Source organism: Eriocheir sinensis, unplaced genomic scaffold (assembly GCF_024679095.1).
Source record: "Eriocheir sinensis breed Jianghai 21 unplaced genomic scaffold, ASM2467909v1 Scaffold582, whole genome shotgun sequence".
Classification (NCBI taxonomy): Eukaryota; Metazoa; Arthropoda; class Malacostraca; order Decapoda; family Varunidae; genus Eriocheir; species Eriocheir sinensis.
The window spans coordinates 68,829-92,500 of NW_026111923.1; the positions used below are offsets into that span (position 1 = coordinate 68,829).

At 43.4% G+C, this 23,672-nt stretch overlaps 1 protein-coding gene across 6 annotated transcripts in view; it reads right to left on the reverse strand.

The window, feature by feature from the left end:
* Nucleotides 1-23,672, reverse strand: part of LOC126993198 (disks large homolog 4-like) — a 93,235-nt gene that overhangs the window by 13,394 nt on the left and 56,169 nt on the right. For 4 of the 6 annotated variants that reach the window (XM_050852059.1, XM_050852060.1, XM_050852064.1 and 1 more), the window contains 5 exons: nt 4,785-4,998; nt 4,210-4,361; nt 3,552-3,700; nt 2,992-3,092; nt 948-1,053 (listed from right to left, as the gene is read on the reverse strand). In XM_050852059.1, the coding sequence (XP_050708016.1) occupies nt 948-1,053; nt 2,992-3,092; nt 3,552-3,700; nt 4,210-4,361; nt 4,785-4,998 (722 nt within the window). The remainder of the gene's footprint in view (nt 1-947; nt 1,054-2,991; nt 3,093-3,551; nt 3,701-4,209; nt 4,362-4,784; nt 4,999-23,672) is intronic. The other 2 variants (XM_050852061.1, XM_050852063.1) reach the window with 1 other exon arrangement.

A 23,672-nucleotide genomic window follows, 5' to 3' on the forward strand; every position in this document is an offset into this window, starting at 1 on the left:
GGAAAGACATCAGCTCCATGCCCAGGCTCAATAAGGCTGTCCATCAGTTCTTGGCATGTCTCATCTGAATTCCTACCCTTTCATTACCCTGACATCTCCAAGCCGCGAAGAAAGGAAAAGTTCACCCAGCCAAGTATTAGAGTAATTATAATACATTATTTACTATGAATTTCTTATGCACTGTTTGTTGTGTGGGGGAAGGAGCAGGGCTAAGCATACTTTTGATGAAAACTGTATATATATATATATATATATATATATATATATATATATATATATATATATATATATATATATATATATATATATATATATATATATATATATATATATATATATATATTGGTCACAGTGAAGATCAAATAAGACTTAAATGACAGTTTACTATGATCTATTGAAAGTGGGAAACATCTGTAATGAGAAATTAAATGTTACATGACCCCTTCAAAATAATACCTCAGATACTGAAGAAATATCAGATTACACTTGTTGAAGAGACTGTGTTTTCAGGTAATTTTTTTTTAGAAAACTTATGAAATGTGTAGGTTGAAATTTTCAACCTATTTGTATACCTATTCACTTTTCTGATTAATCTGTTACACAACACAAAGGAATAGGAATGGCTATTAATAAAAAAAAAAAAAAAAAAATAAATAAATAAATAAATAAATAAATGACCATAAAGTAATTTTAACCAGATGGATCATTGAAGACTTATTATTACTTTAGTTTATCATAATCATTCCATCATTCACCCCGATGGACCCTGTAACACCCTAAGACTACTACATATTCAGAGTGTATAACAAATAGACAGTAAACTTACTTGTGAAAATATAATTTACGGAATAAAAATAAAATACAAATAACATGAAATTGAACATAACCAAATCATTCCAGCTTTAGAACTAAAATGGTAAATGTACAGTCATGCATGTAATACTTACGTTCATTGTCGGACCCGTCCTCCGACTTATCATCTTTACTCTTGTTTAGGAATGGGAATTTTCGACTAAATGACAAAGTCTTTTTCTTTCTTTCCAATGTTGATTGCTGAAAAAGAAATTTGGCAATTATAAATTTCTTCAATAGGTTAGGAGATGGAAAAAAGTTTTATGGTACATTCACAGTCACACTTTAATCTCAAAGCATTAGAATGTTTCTCATTATGGTTTAACTGCAGCTACACACACACACACACACACACACACACACACACACACACAACCACATCTAAATCCCACCCTTTTATTCTCTCTCTCTCTCTCTCTCTCTCTCTCTCTCTCTCTCTCTCTCTCTCTCTCTCTCTCTCTCTCTCTCTCTCTCTCTCTCTCTCTCTCTCTCTCTCTCTCTCTCTCTCTCTCTCTCTCTCTCTCTCTCTCTCTCTCTCTCTCTCTCTCTCTCTCTCTCTCTCTCTCTCTCTCTCTCTCTCTCTCTCTCTCTCTCTCTCTCTCTCTCTCTCTCTCTCTCTCTCTCTCTCTCTCTCTCTCTCTCTCTCTCTCTCTCTCTCTCTCTCTCTCTCTCTCTCTCTCTCTCTCTCTCTCTCTCTCTCTCTCTCTCTCTCTCTCTCTCTCTCTCTCTCTCTCTCTCTCTCTCTCTCTCTCTCTCTCTCTCTCTCTCTCTCTCTCTCTCTCTCTCTCTCTCTCTCTCTCTCTCTCTCATATATATAAAAATCTATATCTATATATATATCTATCTATATATATATATATATATATATATATATATAAAAAATCAGAAATCATAATCATCATTGCTAGAATAATTTTCTTGATAGGGGTATTATTAGTCTTCTCAACAAGGTCACAATATCAGAAAGTCATGGGTATTAGCTCCTTTGTAGCAGGGTCCATTACTTAAAAGTGAAAATAATACATGCTGGCAGTATGTGGCATCTACACCTCACTGCACTGCTTCCTATTTTCATACAATTTGACTGATGAACAATACAAAAGGTCATTCTAAAACTTTGGTAATGTGAAAGCACTAGTAACTGTGAGAATGAATTGCGGATTGATTGATTAATTATTGGGGCGGTCTTTCTTGGCGCCGCAACTGCGGGGTCATTTGGTGCCGGTGAATTGTGGAGAGGAGGAAATTATTAAACATAATTAAGTTATTTGGGTAAAATGAAAGAGACGATATCAGTCTACAGGATGGTAAGGTAAGGTAGGCTTGGGGAGGCTGTGGCTGAGTGATCAGCATGCAAGTGTAGTGTACTAGATGACCTGGGGTTTAAGTCTTTCCTGCCGCTACAAGAAAACAATTTTCATTTACTGTCGAGTGACCTAAGACTACCCACATACTGCCGTGATGACCACCTGTCAACCCGGACTCTGGTGAGATGACAGGATGAGCCAAGTGAGAATGAAGGCACAATAAAACACTTGTTTGCACCACTAATGGATAGGTGCTGACAAATAGGCCCCATCATGTAAGTCTACCAGTGCTATAGGCCAACTGAAAATAAAGAAGAGGTTGTGGGCATGTGCTAAGCTGTGTGTGGCCTTGATGCTTATCTGTCACATTAGACCTTGAGACTGTGTTGGGTAAGAACCCATCACCCCTGGACACAGGGCAGGTGTAACATCCGGGTTACCACAGTTTACCTTCCATGGGTTTCCCCAGGTACCCATTACTGACCAACCTAAATGGGGGAATAAACAGTTGGGTGGACTTTGCACTGAGTGCCCAAGCCAAGACTGAATCTGAGTCTCCCAACCTGCTAACCACTACACCATGAAAATGGTGTAGATGATACAGGAATGTGTGCAGGACCCACAGAATTTCAGAATATTTTAGTGAGATACTAGATCATGTGATGAGAAAATGTGCAGGAAAAATTGGAATGAATACTACTCAAAGACTTTTCTTTCCATTGCTAACTTACAGTGATCAGTTGTACTCAGCTTGTATAATAGCATTTCTGAATCGAGGCAATATATTCATTATACCTTGCATTTTATCAATATAAATAGTAAGCTTACTAACCCTTGCATCACTGTTGTTCTTCCCCTGGAAAGCCACAGAACGCAATCTTGCTTTTTGCTTCTTCTCCCATCGTGCTTTACTGGGAATGATTCCAGTAGTTCCTGGAGGAATTTAATAGTGTAACAGTAGTTGCAGTATCAAAGACTGAGTATGATATGCAACTGTTCAAGATACACAATGAATAACTATAAAGTTTCATGGATTAGGTGCAGTTCTTGAATAAACTAAGCATGGCTGCAGTTTTGCTGCTTGTAGTTGCCAGAATGGTGTCAATCTGCCAACACTGCTATGCCCATAGGGAGATATAAGAGGATACTGTATACAATATCCACTCCTTTCAGTTCATGGTTGCTACAAATTATCCTTCCTTTAAAGGAATCCTATAATAAAAAAAATCTACAGCACAAGACCTAACTTAGGCAAGCAGATAAATACAGCTGTTCAATGAATGCTTACTTGATTGAATCTTATTGATTCATATTGAACTGGTATGAGTTGCAGGCACGATGAATTTTAGTCTTTTAGAATTTCAATATGATGACCATAATAACAGTACTGACCTTCTTCCTCTCCAGTGGGCAAGACCCGTCGTGCCTGCCACCACTGGTCATCTGAGGCATTAGTGACATGAAGGATCTCTCCATAGTTGAAGGCAAGGCCACGGGAGGGCAACCCATCATCCCGATTGGGATCATAGTCAAATAAGGCTCTACATGGGAAGAGAAAATGCAATATATTAAAGTTTATGTAGCTCTTTTCTTGTTTAAGAATGCACTAAAAAAATCCAATAAATCAGTAACAAAAGATAGCAAAGAAAGTATCACTGCAGTGGAGAAGGATGATTAGTACTAAGGCTCCTGGTTTAGTTGGAAGAACATTATATGTATTTGGATTCTGGACTTGTTGCAGCTAATGAATATCTGATTAATGAGTGACATGTGGTAATCATAAAAAAAATCAGTGACAGTTCATAATCAGCATTAAAATGGAAATACATGACTACTATAAGCAAGCAACTTACTAAAACAGATGGATGATCAGAGTGACGCTAAGTTTATTACAAAATCACTAACATTACAGAAGGGCTACTAAATCATAATTAAACAGCAACTTTACAATGATACATGAAAGGCAAGGTTTGAATGCATATAATAACAACATATATTATACTGTACGAGTAATGTCCTCCTCATGTAACAAACACAAGAGGTGCCTTACCTGACGTAGAGACTTCGCTTTTGTGTAGTTCTGAGCGTGCCAGACATCATCTGTTGCTTAAGATCATGGATTTTGGCCTCAAAGCGATTGTACTCATCAGGTTTGTATTGCACCGTCAAATTCACCGTCTGCCCACATCCCTGTAGCGAATACTTGGTGGCAATAGATCTAAACTATAGTGTTCCTAAAGGTACAATGTTGTAAACCAATCTTACATTGGAGTCTATCAATTCCATATACTGTGAACATGATTTCTCTTAACATATCCTCTAAGCTGGGCTGGTAGCATGAATTTGGTAAGTCTGATGTTAATTTGAACTATTTAGGTTGGGAACCTGATGAATTCTGGCATTGATATTTAAAGCATCAAGGGAAGTAATTTTCAGATATACTAAAATACAATCATAATAAAAAAAAATATCATGGTAGAAATCTTTTTGGTGATTTAGTTTAAATCTTTCTTATAACTATGTACTCCAGTCTTCCTACTACCTCCAGAGAATGGAGATGTCTGGTTTTGGAACCACACTAAGACTTCTTTCCAAACATTCCAGCAAACAAGTCATTAAACTCACCTTGAGAGATTGCGCTGCCTGTTCATGGGTAGCAGTTCGCAAGTCAGTGCCATTAACATTGATAATCTGGTCGCCACGCCTCAGCTCTCCAGACAAGTCGGCTGGCCCTCCGGCTAAAATAAATGAAATGAATATTCCTTCACCATCTTCTCCACCGACGATATTGAAGCCAAGTCCTGTTGTACCCTTGGATAATGAGACTCTGCGAGGTTCTCTGAAATAGAAAAAGCGAAGAGTTACAAGACTGTTATATAATATTTGATAAAAAATCACTTGAGTAGTATTGTTTAAAAAAAGAGAGCATAAATAAAATCCACATAATAATACCAATTGTGATTTAGGTAACATAACACTATTTCTGATGGCATAATATAACCAGAAGTAACAGGGAGCAACTGTGATGTGCGATATTTGGCAGGCTATATTTTTTATGGTCTCTCCGCAATACTTTGGTGAGCATTGCGATAACTGTATTGTAACGTGGTGTTCCCCAGACTCTTTGTATTATGCGTATTGCTCTCTTGTGTCTCCCGTCGCTTGGTATTTATTTATCTAATTCCGGAGAAGTGGCGACACAGACATTTCGTCGCCCAAGTACACATATTTGACAAGGCTTTCGTAGGAGTTTTGGGCATTTCTAGGAGTAGTTTTATGGCCCTGGTGGTAGTTAGACCCTTCTTCTGTGCTGTGAACCTAAAGAAACACTCATTAGAGCCCGACTAACCCCCTTTTGGACTTCAGAAATAGCTGATGTGAAAAGCGAAAGTGTCTTATAATGCCGACAAGGGGGTCGTATTTCGCTTCTCACATCAGCTATCTCAGAAAGTCAAAGGGGGGGTCAATCGGGTTCTAATGAGTGTTTTTTTAGGTTCATGGTACATAGGAACGGTCAAACTACCACCAAGATCATAAAACTACTCCTGGAAATGCCCACAACTCCTACGAAAGCCTTGTCAAATATATGTTCTTGGAGGGCGAAAAGTCTTATAATACGACCCAGGGAGCTGACTATAGTGGCCCTGTGGCTACTGGGGCGAGAATGACCCACGATCCACAATTTGAAGAATCTTGCTGCAATGCATTTTGGTGTCCGGGTTTATACCACTCATTATTAAAAGAAACTTACTCACTCGAGGCTACACACGGGGAATAGTCAACTAAGCATGCTGCGAGTCTTTTAATTATCTTATTTACACAAAAAAAAGTGTGTGTGTGTGTGTCGATAGGAGGATAATATTTGAGACTTTGCGACAGTGACACCCACACCCACACCCACACAGATGAAGACAGGACAACACGAACATAGCTCTATAACTATACACACACACACGAGTCGTATGCTTGACTGCAGATTCTTCCCCAGTGCCTGTCTGTCTGGCTGACTGGTGAGCTGCAGCAGCGCCTCCAGTAAACAGACTTGAATAAACAGGAAGCGACGAGTAGGAACGCCATAAATTTGAGACGCGGCACAACTATCACCTATCAATAATTCTCACGTCCTTGTAAAATTGCTGATGGTGGAGGAAAGTGAATAAAATGGATATATAGACCAACAATATGAGTTAATTAAGGACACAAGACTACGAAACTAATATGACGAAATCTTCCCTTGAATCAATATATAATAACAGACTAACAGTACGCTCCAAGATCAATCTGAAAGACCATATAGTTATGTATTCCCAACGCTGACACGCTTGTTGATGAAGTAGGAAGTAGGTCACGTAGCCCATCATAATGACTAAAGGGCACAGGACTCCGCCAGTGTCAGGAATCACTCTTCTCCCGAGTATACTCTCACTGTCCAAGGTCGATCTCGATAGCCCTACGCATTCTTCACCCTTGACGATGGTATAAGCTTACGACTGAGAGGAGTGGGTGCCCCCTTTCTCTCTCTCTCTCTCTCTCTCCCCAACAGTTTCCTTGATTAATGTGTTTCTTATATTCTTTGGGTATGAAAAATACGACGACTGTGTGTGTGTGTGTGTGTGTGTGTGTGTGAGAGAGAGAGAGAGAGAGAGAGAGAGAGAGAGAGAGAGAGAGAGAGAATTACGTAAGAATCAACTCCACTTTTTCGATACTTGATCAAGATAAGCCCATAATACTAATGTTGTTACACACACACACACACACACACACACACACACACACACACACACACACACACACAGCTGACGCAATCGATGTTCCTGCAATATCTTAAATGACGTCCATGCCCATAGTTTCATTCTCCTCCTAACCATTACGCTTTGCTCTCAGTCCTTAACACACGCAAGTCTTGTCAAATAAGGCTATGACACGGGGATCTTCCAATACGTGCTATTTCACTATAATGAAGACGAATACCACAGCCGAGAGGGGTCTGGGAGGGAGATCCTTTTTGTCTTCCCTGCAAATTTTGTTTCTGTATCCTTAGTTGTATAATCACACTCTGTACTGCCTGGGGGTTGGGATGGCATGCTCCTCCCTTCTCCTTTGATGTTTACTTGCAGCAATAAACTCAGTCAATCAATCAATCACTTTTGTTTTCGTGTGTATATTGCAGCGGAATGCTCCCTTATCTTCATTCCCATAGCCGTCTTAACCCTTCTTCCTCAGCCCCCTGTCCTTTCTACCTCCCCATCTGCCTTCTCTTCAAAATGACTTCTCACACTTGCTTTTGTTGGTCCGTTGAAGAGGAGCGTTCCCTTACCCAAGTCTACACCAGCGTTACCAAATTATCGTACTCAGCCACTCAGCGCATCGTATATTCCGGTTTCTGACTTACATCTATCGCAAACAAACACCAATAAGTAATGTTTTCACAATAACTTTAATTGGAATCTCGTTATCTGTCTAAGTACGAGTGTTTTGGGCCCTGGAACTGATAAATGCGATGTTCTACCCTGCTTCCTTCCCTCCTCCGTGCCTGTCTTTCCTACGTCGCCACCTGCCTCCCCCAGCACCTGCCTGCCACTACCGGTACCATTCATCTGGCTATCCCTTCCTCTGCTACCATTTCCAGGTAACTTCTCGATTCACCTCTTCTCCTAAACGTGCAAGCTTTCCCTCTTTCGTTAGTTCTTGAAATGGCTACAAATATATTTCTTGTCTAGGAAGTTTCGTGTGGGCGTATGAAATTTAACTTGTACTTCAGAGGTTTTATGTTATAGTTACGTTAATTAATAAAAGCTTTGGCCAATGTTTGCAGTCATGTTGTTGTTGTTGGTGTGGTGTGTGTAGTACGTAGAAAGGCCTGATTGCTTCCAGACACATCAGACTAACAGATAGACCATATTTTGATGTTCCCCCGTTCATTAAAGATTTGACCACATTTTGCAATCCTACTGTTGTTACAAGTGTGGTGTGCGTAGGTAAAATGGTCTGTTGGCTTACGCAAAGATGCAACATGATATAAGAAGACTACAAGAGGCCAGTCGGCTTATATAAATACATTACACCTCGCGATAACCATTATATATGCTTTATTATTCATCGTCTCCCTTTCCCACCCAAAATAAACATCAGGTTCAAAGTTAACGACCCCTATTTCGCATCGTTATATGTTCCTCAGGGTCGTATCATAAGACATTCCGTCGCCCAAGAACACATATTTGACAAGGCTTTCGTAGGAGTTGTATGCATTTCCAGGAATAGTTTTATGACCCTGGTGTTAGTTTGACCCTTCTTCTGTACCGTGAAACTAAAGAGACACTCATTAGAACCCGACTGACCCCTTCTTTGACCTTTAGAAATAACTGATGTGAGAAGCGAAAGTGTCTTGTAATACCCACCTTAGTCTTCATTCTTCCACGGAGCAGGACGAGGCTGGCACGAAAGGTCGAAGTTATTTATTTAGTCTATTCTTTCACGGGGCAGGACGAGGTGGGCACGAAAGGGGCAAGTTATTTCTTTGGTCTTTGTTTTTTCACGGAGCAGGACGAGGTAAGCATGAAAGGGGCAAGCTTAAGTGTTGGTATTTTCATTCCACTCTTGACAGGAAACTTAGACCTCTCTCGGGGCTCACTTCGCATGCTGCCTCGACTTCCCCTCCCTCACCTGCGCAATAATTCAAGTCCTGCTCTTGACCGGCGCGGAGAGGCGGAGAAAGTGGCCTCGCACGCAGTTTTACCACAACCGTGGGTAATTTTATCTTGACGGCGTTTCCCGGCATAATAGACGCACTGTTTTCGAAGGTCGATAGTTCTGAGAAAAATGGGACCACGCCACACCCATATACTTTCTTCCTCCCTCTCACCTTCAGTTTATGCGTGACGGAACTCGGCCTGACACACAGTTCCGTATTATCTCGACGGTGTTCCTGGCATGAGAGACGCACTGTTTTGCATGAGTAAGGGGAAGAGGGTAGAACGTCGTACCCACCAACCTGACTTCTCTTCAACTGCAGCGGATGCGTGACACAACTCTGCCTTACACACTCGGTTTTACACCAACTACTTGAAATGTGTATCGACGGTGCTTCCCGGGATAATGAATTCACTGTTATGGGAAGGTGAGGGTTCAGAGAAGAGCGTAGAGTGACACAACTGCCTGCTTCCCTTAACCTTCAGCTGATGCGTGATAATCCAGCCTCCCACACCCTCAGTTTTACATCATCCCCTCGTTATTGTATCTCGACGGTGCTTCCTATGCCTATACTTCCTTCCTTCTTTTTCGATGAGTGACGTGACAACCCTCTATCCAGTCTATTGTGGTTACTTTTGTATCACCCCTGTAGGGCATCGGAATAGGTCCATGGGCTATCAAAAAGGGTATAACAATAGTCCTCTTTTCTCTCTCTTTAAAAGTAGTGGTCAGCTAGTATTGAAAAAGGGGTCATCAGGTTCACTTGGAGTTGAACTTTGGGGTATCAAGGCCGAATACTTACGAACCACTTCTTCCACTCATATATTCTCCCTCCACTCTCCCTTGAACCCCCCTCAGAGCGATTCTCATGTGGCACGGTCCTCTTTTTCCACAACGAAGTATCTCTTAATGGTAGGTAGCCTAGGTATTTTGTCTCATCTGATTAGGTTAACTTTTTATACTCAGTTCGTGGAAGGTGTAGCCAAGAGTTCCTGAATCTGGAGTAAACTGATACAAATATGTTTAGTCGCCACACATTGGAACACACATCAACAATCATTCCAATACATTAATTTATGCGATAGCAGACAAGTAGACACATATAACTGATAGATACAGACAGAGAGCATTCACAAAGGCATACGAAGTAAATAATCAAAACTTTTACACAATTCTCAAATAAAGAATTCCTCCTGAAACTCAGATTCAATTTTTGGTTCACTCTCAACAGGAAGACTCGAAGGATTACAGTTTTCATTGGAGCAGGTTCGCCTGAAGCAATAATAACGCTTAGAGGAGCCGAGCCTGTCAGTTAGTTGTGTTCCAATAATGCTGTCTGATGCAAGGCTATTATGATTGCGCCATTGTGTTCTCCTGACATGTGTATGCCCGTTGATACAATGTAGACCTGGACAGAGTGGAGTCTAAGGCTCTTCGTCCCATCAGCTCTCCTCCTCTTACTGATAGTCTTCTACCTCTTAAATTCCGCCGCCATGTTGCATCTCTTTCTATCTTCTATCGATATTTTCATGCTCAATGCTCTTCTGAACTTGCCTAATTGCATGCCTCCCCCCCTCCCGCGGCCCCGCTGCACACGACTTTCTACTCATGCTCATCCCTATACTGTCTAAACCCCTTATGCAGGAGTTAACCAGCATCTCCATTCTTTCATCCCCTTCACTGGTAAACTCTGGAACAGCCTTCCTTCATCTATATTCCCTCCTGCCTATGACGACCTCTTTCAAGAAGAGTGTATCAAGACACCTCTCCACCCGAAATTTCCCTCCCTTTTGGCTACTCTTTACTGTTATCTATTATGGGAGCGGCGAGTAGCGGGCTTTTTTTTTTGTACTCTTTTGGTTGCCCTTGAGCCGTGTCCTTTGATGTAAATACAAACCTATACTGAATAAAAATTTAAGGATCTGACGTAATGGACGCAAAAGTCAGATGTATTCAGGTTATACACAGAAGTTGGTTTACATAATTATGAGTAACGGATGTATGGAATATATTAAAAGTTTTGAAAGTTAAAAAGGCTTATGCTTGGGTGGAGCAAGCAAATATTAAATAACTAGTTCTCAGGCCACGTGTAGGCCGACTAGCCTCTCGTAGTAACCATGTATCCGTGTGTCCTTGTGAATTCGGGCCGTGCGTCACAGAAGAATGGCATAGGGGACATGTATTTCGTAAAAGTGGTATACGATAGCTCGTGTAAGATATCTGGTCGCTTTCCTGTTTACACTGAGAACACACCACTGGGTCAGAGTGTATGTTCCACAGCTGCCAAGTGACGTAAGGAGGCAAGAGCTGAGGAGAAAAAAATGGAGAAAAACGATCCAATTTACACCACTTGGAGGATTGAACTCGTACCCTTTATTGATATGCAAGGCTGGCGAGCGGACTGTTTTGGGCTACACATGCTGCTCCAACAGTCTGGCGAGTACATCCATATGCAGCGCACACCGTGGTTGGGTATCACTCGGGTAATATGACCACGGAATTGACTTCGCCCTTGATACGAGTGCTCGCCTGACGGGGGTGCGAAGGCTTCCATCTGTCCCCTCGTCCTCGTGCTTCTAAACCAACGTGCCAGATTATCGTACTCAGCCGCTTATATTTCCCGACTTCCTACCACAAAACGGTCTTCTGGGCTCCATTAACGAAACTCATTTATAGTTATCGTTAAAAGAGTTAGATCCTGATGTTTCTTGGCAATAGTTAGGCAACTTAGGCGTCAGAAACCGGTAAATACTATGCTCTGAGTACGATAATCTGGCAACGGTGTAATCTAAACTCATCTCTTACTCTTCGTTGTCCTGCTCTTCTCTCCTTCCCCCGAATCCCTCTGTTCTTGCTACCATTATTGCCTCCAACAATCCGTATTTCTTACCTTCTTGGAATCAATACTCCACTACTAGTTCTGTTGCCCAGTTCTTCTTCGTCTTCCATATTCCGCATTTTCTTCGTCGTAACACTTAATTACTAATTCTATTGTCCAACTCTTTCTTCTTCTTCCTCCTCCTCCTCCTCGACCAGGCGTCCTTCATCTCACCCGCAACTTCCTTACGTCTCATATACATCATCATCTAATTCCTGTTAATACATTTTCCATTATTAATCCTTCTGTTCAACTCCTTTTTCTTCTTTTTCTCCCTCCTCGAGCAAGCGTGTCCTCCACCCTAGCCGTGACTTCCCTACATGCCTCGCTCCTCGGGACAGCCACGTCTTTCATGCCTCCGTAAATGAATGTAATCTCGGAAATGATCACCTGCCACGGGAGGCCCCACCCCACCACCTGGCGAGGGCAATGGACCAGGTGTGCCCCGGATGCCTGGGGTGAGGGTCGCTCCCTTTCACCCCTCTCTTACTCTTCCCTTCCCACCGCCCAAGGAGGGAAAAAACGCACTATAAGGAAGAGGCAGCAGAATCAATATGAATAATAACAATAACACTACCACTACTACTACCACTACTACTACTACTACTACCGACAATAACAGTACGAAGAAAAAATAACACTACTACCACCATCATCATAACAATAACTTAATCGCGTGTGAACTAGTTTCAGATTCTCACACACACACACACACACACACACACACACACACACACAATTAGTCTTCAGAGGATTAGCGCACTTTAGACTAGTATTTTTTTCCCCCCTTTTTCTTTCTCTCTTAATGAATAACTAAAATCATACTCATGAAAAAGAAAAGAAAACTCATCATCTCCACTTTACTTGACACTAATTAAGGCAAGAAAATCCACTCTAAAAAAAAAAAAAAAAAAAAAAAAAAAAAAAAGGCAGAGATATGCGACAAAAAATATACGCCTGAATAAACGCAGATGATTTGCAGAAAGGAGAAATAATCGGTTATTCAAATATTCGCAGCTATTAATATTAATGCGTTCGCGTCGCACAAAGAGAGAGAGAGAGAGAGAGAGAGAGAGAAAATGAGGAAAAAATACACGAAATCCTAGAGAAAAAGCGAAAAAAAAAAACCCACGCAATAATGACAAAAGAAAATATGCGACGAGGAAAGAAAAGATAATACAAGACGAAATTTTCAAGTCGCCGCGGCCTTGACACACTACAGCCGAGAATATACTTTATGAATTGCGTGACGGGACCAAGACTAGCCGTTCCTCTCTCCCTTCTTCCACTCCCTCTCCTCTGACCCTCTTTTTGGTGTGATGAGGGAGAGGGAAGGAAGGTGGCGTCTAGGGAAGTTACGTGGGTTAGTGGAGAAGGGAGCTACAGGTGGGGAAGTAGGAAAGACAGTATGGTGTATAGTTCTTCTCTTCCCGATCTTCGTTCTTGTGCTGAGGAATGAGAACGGCGGAAAAGGAGGAGAGAGGGGAAAGGGGTGAGGTCTAGGGAAGTTACGTAGGTTAGTGGGGAAGAAGGAAAGATAGGAAAGGGGTGAGGTCTAGGGAAGTTACGTAGGTTAGTGGGGAAGAAGGAAAGATAGGAGTGTACGGTTGCTCTCTCCCTAACCCTCGTTCTTGTGCTGAGGAATGGGAACGGCGGAAAAGGAGAGAGGAAAGGGGTGAGGTCCAGGGAAGTTCCGTGGGTTAGTGGGGAAGGAGTAACAGTGGGAGTGTACAGTTCCTCTCTGCCCTCTTCCACGCCCTCTCTGATTCTCGTCCTTGTGTGATGAGGAAGGGAGAGAGAGGAAGGAAAGTGACGTCTGCCAAAGTTACGTATATATTTTGTTTATTTTCCTTGGACGCTCCGAGGCACACGCGAATCGAGCTTTTCCTTTCAACGTTTACTTTCTGTTCGTTATACATTTCGTCCGCGTAACCCCAATCCGGCCTTTTGTTCTCCATCCTTTCTTTCTGCTGGAATCAACGACGCTAAAAATATACATCCCACCGTTCTCACAAAGACGGCCTGACTGAATCTCTCTCTCTCTCTCTCTCTCTCTCTCTCTCTCTCTCTCTCTCTCTCTCTCTCTCTCTCTCTCTCTCTCTCTCTCTCTCTCTCTGTCTGTTTGTGCCTGCCAGTCTCTCTCAAACACACACACACACACACACACACACACACACACACACACACAGACGTTTAAAACAAGGATATTATAAAAGCACGTCATCAGACCGATAGTATATGACACACACACACACACACACACACACACACACACACACACACACACCACAAACTTAACAGTCAAGCTTTCCTTCCCCTCACACGTTCGTCTCTTTCCACCCATTCGTATGCCCGGAGCACAACACGACCACCTTCCTCTCTCGCCTGCTCTCCCCTTCTAATAATAACACAACCTTACCGGGGCTGAAACAGAGTTGAGCCACTCGACAATACACGTAATTAACACCGCGGAACCTGAAACCTCGGAGACCACCACCACCACCACCTCGACCTCATCTTCCCTCCCTCCCAGCCAGGCCATTCAGAACACCCGCAAACAGAAGATGGGGTTTCGAAATGTGTATATAGATGTGTGTGAGTTCTGTATTTGCTTCCCTTCGTGCAAATGTTTGTATTATCCCGCATGAGCATCAGCCTGGGTCACGGGTGTTCGGCCGAGTCATGAACGGCTTAATTTGTATTCCACGAGCGTCGTTTTGCATGTAAAAGGCAAGCATTTGAATGTTCTGCACACAAACAACAAGAATCTGAATACACATAGGAGGGTAATTTGATACGAAACAACGGTGAAAGTGGCGAGGGGGATGAGTTAATTCTTATTAGATATAATTGTATGAAATGAGTTGCAATTTAAAGTGTCGAGAAGAAAATTAACAAAGAGATAAAAGAGCCAAGCGGAAGCGCTTGCGCCATGCCCGCGGCGAGAGTAGGCGAGAGGAAGCGGGGACGAACAAAGGCGAGACGACGGCTTTTTGTGTAAAACCCTTGAATGAAAATGTGTTTACATACATAAACTAGCGAGGAGTAATGACGGCAAAAATTAAAATATACGGAAAACATGTTTCATTATTCAGTAAAATTTAGAAGAGCGAGAGCGAGAATCTATGTCAGAAGTAACACAATAATGAAACATTCACAATGGCTTCCAAGGAGCGAAAAACGTGGTTAATGCAATATAACTCCTGATGCGAGAGTAAAACAAAGTGCCGAGCAAAATAAGTTTATACTACAACGTAACTAGACATGCTTGGATGAAACCTTCGAAAGCACACACACACACACACACACACACACACACACACACACACACACACACACACACACACACACACAAAAAAAAAAAAAAAAAAAAAAAAAAAAAGTGAAAACACAAAAGCTTGCCAAATACTGATAAGAGAATGTAACGTTAATAACAGTCGGAAGTCACGGATGGACGCGTAGGAAGGAAGTCTGACGAAATAACTATCTCCCCACGACAAAACTCTCCTCCCTCCGCCCTTCCTCTAGACGCAACCTTCACCTGAGCACTCACCTGAACGCATTAAAGCTATTACATCCTCGCCCCTAAATCTCAACACACACACACACACACACACACACACACACACACACACACACACACACACACACACACAGCATCCTTTTCCCCTATATAGTCCCATCCCCTTCCACTCCTATTTTTATATATACTTCGCTGCTCCTCTTCCCTTCCCTTCCCCTCCCTTGCCTGCCTGCCCTCTTTCTATACCTCCATGCTTTCTTTCTCTCCTTCCTTCCTTTCTCCACCTTTTAAACCAGCTTGCCTAGATCCCTCCCCTCCCCTCCCTTCCCTACCCTTCCTTTATCCTATAGTCCCTTCCTTTCTTTCCTTTTTTTTATTATTTAGTTTTCCTGTTCGTCTCCTTCCTTTTCCTCTCCTCCCCTCCTTCCATTACACAGCCACGCCTCTCCCGCTCTCTCTCTCTCCTTTCGTCGCTTTGCCTCTACACACACACACACACACACACACACACGATCAGCAGACTACCGCCAACACCCAGTTCCCTCCCCCCCCCTCTCCCACCGGATGTCGTTTCCCCCACACCTCCCTAACAATTATGTATCTTGATGCCGCCGCCTCCTCCTTCCCTTCCTTCTCACGTACCCTCTTTCTCTCCCTCTTTCCTCCTCATGTACCTAGTCTCCTGTGCCTTCTAAGCCCTTCTTATCTCTTATTTGCCCTTTCCTTCCTCCTCCTCTTCCTCCTTCTCCTGTGCCCTCTTTCCTCCTCATGTAACTAGACTCCTGTGCCTTCTAAGCCCTTCTTATCTCTTATTTGCCCTTTCCTTCCTCCTTCTCCTGTGCCCTTTTTCCTCATGTAACTAGACTCCTGTGCCTTCTAAGCCCTTCATATCTCTTGTTTGCCCTTTCCTTCCTCCTCCTCCTCCTCTTCCTCATTCTCCTGTGCCCTCTTTCCCTCCTTCCTCCTCATGTAAGTAGTCTTCTCTTATCTCTTATCTTCATTTTTCTTGTTCATTATCCTTATCTTCCTCTTCCTCTTTTTACCTTATTTTTCCTTTCTCCATTTTATTTACCCCTCCTCTTTCTCTTCCTCCTCCCGTGCCCTCTTCTCCCTCCCCCTTTTCAATATTCGTTATCCTTATCTTCCTCTTCTTTTTCCTCTCCCTACCTCACTTCATTCCATCATTTCTTATTTCTTCCTCTCTTTCGTCAACCTTCTGTGCCCTCCTCTTTCCCTTTCTCTCCCTCCACCTGCGTACTCTTCTCTCCCTTTTCCACATTCATTATCTTTATCTTTCCCTCCTCCGTTATTTCTCATTCCTTCCTCTCTTTCGTCCATCTCCTGTACCTTCCTCTTCCTCTTCTCTCCTTTTTCCATATTCCTTATCCTTATCTTCTTGCTTTCCTTACCTCCATTATTTGTTATTTCTTCTTCCCTTTCCTCCATCTCCTGTGTACACTCTTCTTGCTCTTCCTCCTCCTTCTCTATCTCCAGTGCCCTGTTCCTCTCCCTTATCTTTCTCATGTGTTCTTTCTACCTCCTCCTCCTCCTCCTCCTCTCTCTTTCCCCTGACAACACCTCGGTAATAGCGTTCCTTTGAAATGACGAAAAACGCTTTTGACGCCGCAGCTGATAAAATTCAACACACACATATTGGTGGCCGCCTTGCCTCTCCTTCATGTAGCGTCGCAGTAACTCGTAATGGCTATCTGATACACACAATATAGGCCGGTATTTTTATACGACACTTTCGCTTCTCGCATCAGCTATTTCTAAAGGTCAAAGAGAGGATCAATCGGGTTCTAATGAGTGTTTCTTTAGGCTCATGGTACAGAGGAAGGGTTAAACTAGCAACAGGGTCATAAAACTACTCCTGGAAATGCCCTCAACTTATACGAAAGCCTTGTCAATCATGTGAACTTGGGCGACGAAGTGTTTTAAAATACGACCCTATGCCCTTCCTATACTCTCTCTCTCTCTCTCTCTCTCTCTCTCTCTCTCTCTCTCTCTCTCTCTCTCTCTCTCGTCCACGTCCCCGTCGGGTGGGTTGTGTCTCAGCTCTAGGCGCCCACTTCTCTCTCGTCTCGTCTCCATTACACACCAGCTGGATTCTCTGCATTCCCGACCCGAGGCTTATCAACGGGACCTGCTACATACCACCAACACCTTACTGCTCTACTACCCTGCCGCTCTCACCCCGCAGAACAACCCCTCCCTCCCCCCTTTTAAAATGACGAGACTAGACGGATCGAATGGATGAAACTCGAGACCACGGACAGACCAGGAAAGAGAAGGAAAGAAAACGAGGAGGAAAGAGGGAGAATGTGAAGGACACGGGCTTGACGAATAAACAAACAAACCAGACTCGTGGAAAGCAAAACCCGAGAGGAGTATAAAAGAGAGGAAGAAGGAGGGAAGGAAAGTAAGAAAGGACGAACGAAACACACACACACACACACACACACACACACACACACACACACACACACACACACACACTATAACCATTTTCTCGTACTTAGCAGGTTTTTTTTTTACCATGACCAACAGAAAATAAAATAAACAAATAAATAACTAAATAAAACTGGATTGATTGATTATAAGGGCGTTCTGTGCTGTCATATGGCGCCGAATCTAATACAAAATAAATTATAATATTAAACTATATAAAACCTGATTAAAAAATAACAATAAAAGGTCAATAAAACCTACAGGAGGAAGCCGTAAACGTCACGTCCCGGGGAGAATGTCTTGCCCAAAATAAAACTGGAACACCTATTAATTTTGTCTTGCACTACTTAGCATAAAAAAGGAACAAACAAACAAACAAACACCACTGCAGCTGATACACAAGTCCTTGATACACATGAGACTCCCATTTAATAATCAACACACACACACACACACACACACACACACACACACACACACACACACACACACACACGTACACAGACCAAAGGAAACCGGCTGTGCTTAACCGCCCCCCCTCCCTCTCTGCTCTCTTTCCCAGTGCTCCTACTAAGCCTGGATGAACGGGAGAATGCGCACGTTGATGATAATGATGAGAAAGGGGAGGAGAAGAAGGAGGAGGAGCCCGGGAAATAGAAGGGGAAGAGGAAAAACAGGAATGAAGACCTTGAAGATTCGCATTGATACACGTCTGAGGGTTACTGGAACGACACCTGTTTCTTCCTCTTCTTCTTCTTTTGTCCTCTTCCTCTTTTTTTTTTTATCGATATATCTCTCTCCTTTGCCCCTCCTCTTCCTCTACTTCTCCCTCTTTTGCTCCTCCTGCTTCCGTTTTCTTTTTATTTCGTTATTTATTCACTGGATTCCTCCTACTTTCATCTTTTATTCATTGTTGTATATTCCCTTTTTACTTTCATTCTTCTCTTCTTCCTGTTTCGGTATACTTTCTTTTTTTTTTACTCCTCCTCCTCCTTTTCTTATTCTTTATTTATTGTTGCATCTTCCTTCTTATACTTCCACTCTCCCCCTTCTTCCTATTTCGGTATACCTTCATTTTACTCCTCCTCCTCCTCCTCCTCCTCCTCCTCCTCTTCCTATTCTTTATCCATTGTTGTATCTTCCTCTTTTTCCTTCCATTCTCCCACTCCTTCTTTCGATTTCGTTATTCCTTCCTTCTTCCTCCTCCTCTTATTCACTATTCATTGTTGTTTTCATTTTACTTACACTCTCTTCAATTCTTTCTATTTCCTTATTCCTTACTCCTTCTCTTATTCATTATTCATTGTTGTTTTCATTTTATTTACACTTTCCCTCTCGTATTCTTTCTATTTCATTTTCCTTCCTTTTCCTCCTTCTCCTCTTATTCATTATTCATTGTTGTTTTCATTTTATTTACACTTTCCCTCTCGTATTTTTTCTATTTCATTTTCCTTCCTTTTCCTCCTCCTCCTATTATTCATCATTCATCGTTGTATCTTCCTTTTTACTTCCTACTCCTCCTCCTCCTCCTCCTCAACTTCCTCCTCTCTCCAGTCACAGGTTCCAGTCACGCCCTCCACCTCGGCCCCGCCATTAATATCTCCCCTCGCCATCGACGCGGGCCCGACTTCACCTGCCGCTACCACAAATTACATCACCTTTCACCACCACCACCACAGCCACTTCTACCACATCTGCCGCTATCGCAAATATCATCACATTCCACCACCTGCACACTCCTACCACCACCACCACCACCACTCGTACTAGACTACAATTAAAAGGTTACCAACACCACCACTACAGTTCCCGCCCATCCCATTCCACTCTGACCGCCCTTACAGCTACCATTACCCCACTCCTGTCATCTCCTCCCCTACCATCATCATCACCACCACCCCTCCATTACCACTTTCACCTCTGCCACTCTCAAAACTACCACGACCACCAACAACATGAACATTAACGAAAACCAACTAATCCAATAATAATAAAAAATAAAAACGGTAGTAGTAGTAATAGTAGCAACACGTGGCAAAGAGCAGGATCTTGGACCATGTTGTGGGTGCCAATACCATAGATACATTCAAGAAGAGGTTAGATAAAGCCATGGATGGTGAGGTAAGGTGGGGTTGAGTGTACAGGAGCTGCCTTGTATAGGCCAACCGGCCTCTTGCAGACTCCTTACGTTCTTATGTTCTTATGTTCTTATGTTCTTATTATCATCATCATCATCACCACCACCACCACCAACAACAACAAGAACAACAGACAACAATTAACGGTTCTAACACCAGGAACTTTCACTTTCCTCCCACTCCCCCCCCCCCCTTACTACTGTCACCTCCTACTGTCCCCTCCCTCCCTCCACCATTAATATTATCACTATCATAAAAAAAAAAAATGAAGTAGAGTAACTGGCATAAAAAATAAAAAAAACATCTCTAAGGTTTAAAAAAAAAAATCAATTGGAGAAAAATATTTGTAAGATAAATTTAAAAAGTAAAGTCACGCGTTTGTTTCTCTTGTAAATAAGAGTTGAGAGCCAAGACGAGAAGGAGGAGGAGGAGGAGGAGGAAGGAGAGAAGGAGGAGGAAAGACGAGGACGAGTAAGAGTGAAAAACAAGTGGTTGGAAAAAAAAAAAAAAAAAAAAAAAAAAAAAAAAAAAAAGGAAAGTAAAATAAAATATAATTAAATCTTCCTCGTAACCTTTCGCCCTGACCCCACTGAAGCCCAGGTGGAGGAGAGGTAATGGAATGGCGTACGCGTGCCCAAGTGCGTAATTGGGTACACAGGTGAGGGTGTCGACAGGTAGCAGGTGAGTTGTAATTTGCAGACGACGAATTAAAACATCGAGAGAGAGAGAGAGAGAGAGAGAGAGAGAGAGAGTTGACAGGTCAGGTAACAAGTTAGCTTTAATTTCCATACGAGAAATTAAAGCATTTTGCATGAGAGATAGAGAGATAGAGAGAGAGAGAGAGAGAGAGAGAGAGAGAGAGAGAGAGAGAGAGAGAGAGAGAGAGAGAGAGAGAGAGAGAGAGGAGGAGGAGGAGGTAAAGCAGCCAGAGAAAATAAACGAATAAAAGACATATGACTCTCCTACGTGTGTGTGTGTGTGTGTGTGTGTGTGTGTGTGTGTGTGAGAGAGTGCCGTGGGAGAATCATTTCATTAAGCTACTTCCGATGAGTCTACCACACCAGCCACACCTTCACCACACACCCTACCACACCCTGTTCCTGCTTCTCCTCCTCTTCCTCTTTCTTACACCCACTCATCCCCCTGCCACCCTCCATCCCTCCTGTCATCATATTGCGGCACACACACACACACACACACACACACACACACACACACACACACACACACACAAGGGTCATAACTTGAGGCATTTTACGAATGTGATGAGAGGGTCTGGCTGTGTGGTGGTGGTGGTGGTGGTGGTGAGTGGCTTGCTATGTCGCTGCGAAGATGAGTAGCCTCCGTGTGTGTGTGTGTGTGTGTGTGTGTGTGTGTGTGTGTGTATACGACATACCTGACATCATCCTTTTTATATTTATCACAAAGGGAAGCAGGCAACGCTGGGTGAGGGGGTGAACGGGATGTCGGAGGTGGATGAAGGATCGGCAGCCCTGAGAGTTGGCTGGTCGGGGGATTGCGTTTTTTTAAGTAAGGGTCTCATCATGAGCGATATACACACTTCATGTAGTGCGATATAGAGTACATCACACACACACGTACACGCGCACACTTTATTACAAAGGGCTAAATCTGAGGGAGCCTGAGAAAGTTTATTTGCTATAGTTAAGAAAGTTGACTTGTTGAGAAAAGTCGAGATAAACGCCAGGAGTTCGTCTATAAATAGCTCCAGCAGGCATCAAGCTGCAGCGTGAGGGTGACGTTCAATACAATGAAAACTTTCAGAACCTCAGCTATTATTACAGCGACCACTGCAGGAGGGACTGCAGCAACAAAACTTGCTGTAGCAAGTTGACAGAATCAAAACAATTACACGACATCCACAGAAATAATTCGTTTACTTACGAAAAAAAAAAAAAATACTGGCACTCGTAATTCAATATATTTGCCTCTGGAAGTGGAAATATTTCACACACTTCTCTTCTGGAAAAGTGACAAATGTACGAAGTTGTTACGACGAGAAACTGGAAGTTGGGTTTAGTTTTTAACGCCTTGTGAAGCCTGCCATTCTAGGCCAAGGAAAATTAAAGTGAACCTTTATAGTGTCAGAGAGGGACACATCAAGACGAAGTGCCAGAATATACAGACGGGAACTGCTTGTATTACGTCTGCCTGGGCCGAGCATCAACGTCCCTGCCAGACGGCTGCCACAGATGTGAGAAAACAGGGAGATAAACATCCGGCCGTCTGGCGGGGCTTAACATAGCACCATGAGCAACTCCGCCCCCAGGTGTACTTCCGTGGACAACGCTTCCTGCCTTCGCCCGCTGGCCAACAGTAGTCGTCTGTTCCTGCTCTTTCGTCTGCCGCTACCTTTACAACCACCATGGCCGCATCCGCCTTCACCGTTGCTACCTACTTACAATAATCTTGAGAACACCCATCATTAGAAAATATATACAACTTACCTTTTAGAGATAAAACGAGTATTCAAGAAGATTGTGTAACTGTACAGATGCATAAACACTGGGGTGCGAAGGGGTGTGCGTGAGTTACACACACACACACACACACACACACACACACACACACACACACACACACACACACACAGCAACGATAACACTCGCTTCAGAATTTCGAGTGAAAAATGATCCCCAGAAGACAAACCGTCCTTGGAAGTCCCGAGGCGACTCACCACCATCACCCCCCCCCCCCCCTGAAGCCCTCCTTGACCCTGAAGTGACCTTGACGCAACACCACTCCCTTTCTCCTCCTCCTCTGCATCCCGCCCTCGAGGCCCGCGTTGTGGCCGTCTTCGCAGCAGGGCAGCCAAAGGATCCTGTTCTCCTTAGGCGGCGTGGGGATGGCGGGCAGTGGCAGAGGTTCCCGGCTCCTCCCTAAGTCACCCGTTGTCATCACTATTACCCGCATGTTACTTGAGTGCTAGCCGTCGCCTCCGAACTGTTCCACCACCACTATATAGTTGGTGTATGGTAAAGGCTCTTAGTCACGTCTCCGTCACCCGGTGGTGGCATTTTATCGCTACCAGTCACGCGCATCCGTCACTCTATTGCTTCCCGTCTAGGTTAATGACAACCGACCACTGCAAGGTCACTCCTTTGCCATCCGCTTCAGTCACTGATAAGACAATCAACACGTAACTGTAAACCAACCACTGCCATTAAACGCTGCTTCGCTGTCTGTTGCAAGCTGCTGTCACATTACTATTGGTTAACCTCTCCCCGTGTCGTGGCTTATCAGTGTCCAGTGTCGACTGCTGTCCTCACCAATGTCGGTTACTTCTTTTCAAAGTAATCATTGATATACCTCTTTGTACGTACGTAGTTTGGGCAAAGAGGAACAACTGATATCAGACCTCTAGAGCTTTACGTCCTAGAAAAAGTAGTCTATCAGTGCCCTTAAAAATTCGGAGAACAACGGGGACCTTAAGTATGAGCGGTATTCAACAACTTGGCACAGCGGTCACTTTCTGTGTCTGCTGCTGCATGCCACTTCACGACGCCCTCCTCCCCGCGTCACCCCACGAGCCGGGAGGGAAGTATATGCGTACCTTTACCACATTCCTCGGGTGACATGTGGCCGTAATAGCTCTCCGGCCACTCGACGCTGCCTCTCACACTGCATCAGTGATTCAGAGGTGGGAGGAAGGTTTTGAGGTCGCTAGAAGTTAACATCCTCGTCCTCGCAACATGCAAATGAGCTCGTCGCCTCTCCAAGCCATCCATCAACCCCGGGCGTGGGGATAAGCGGTGCAAAAAAAAAGAGAAGCATTACCATACCACGAATCAAGGCGTGGCTAAGTCTGTGGG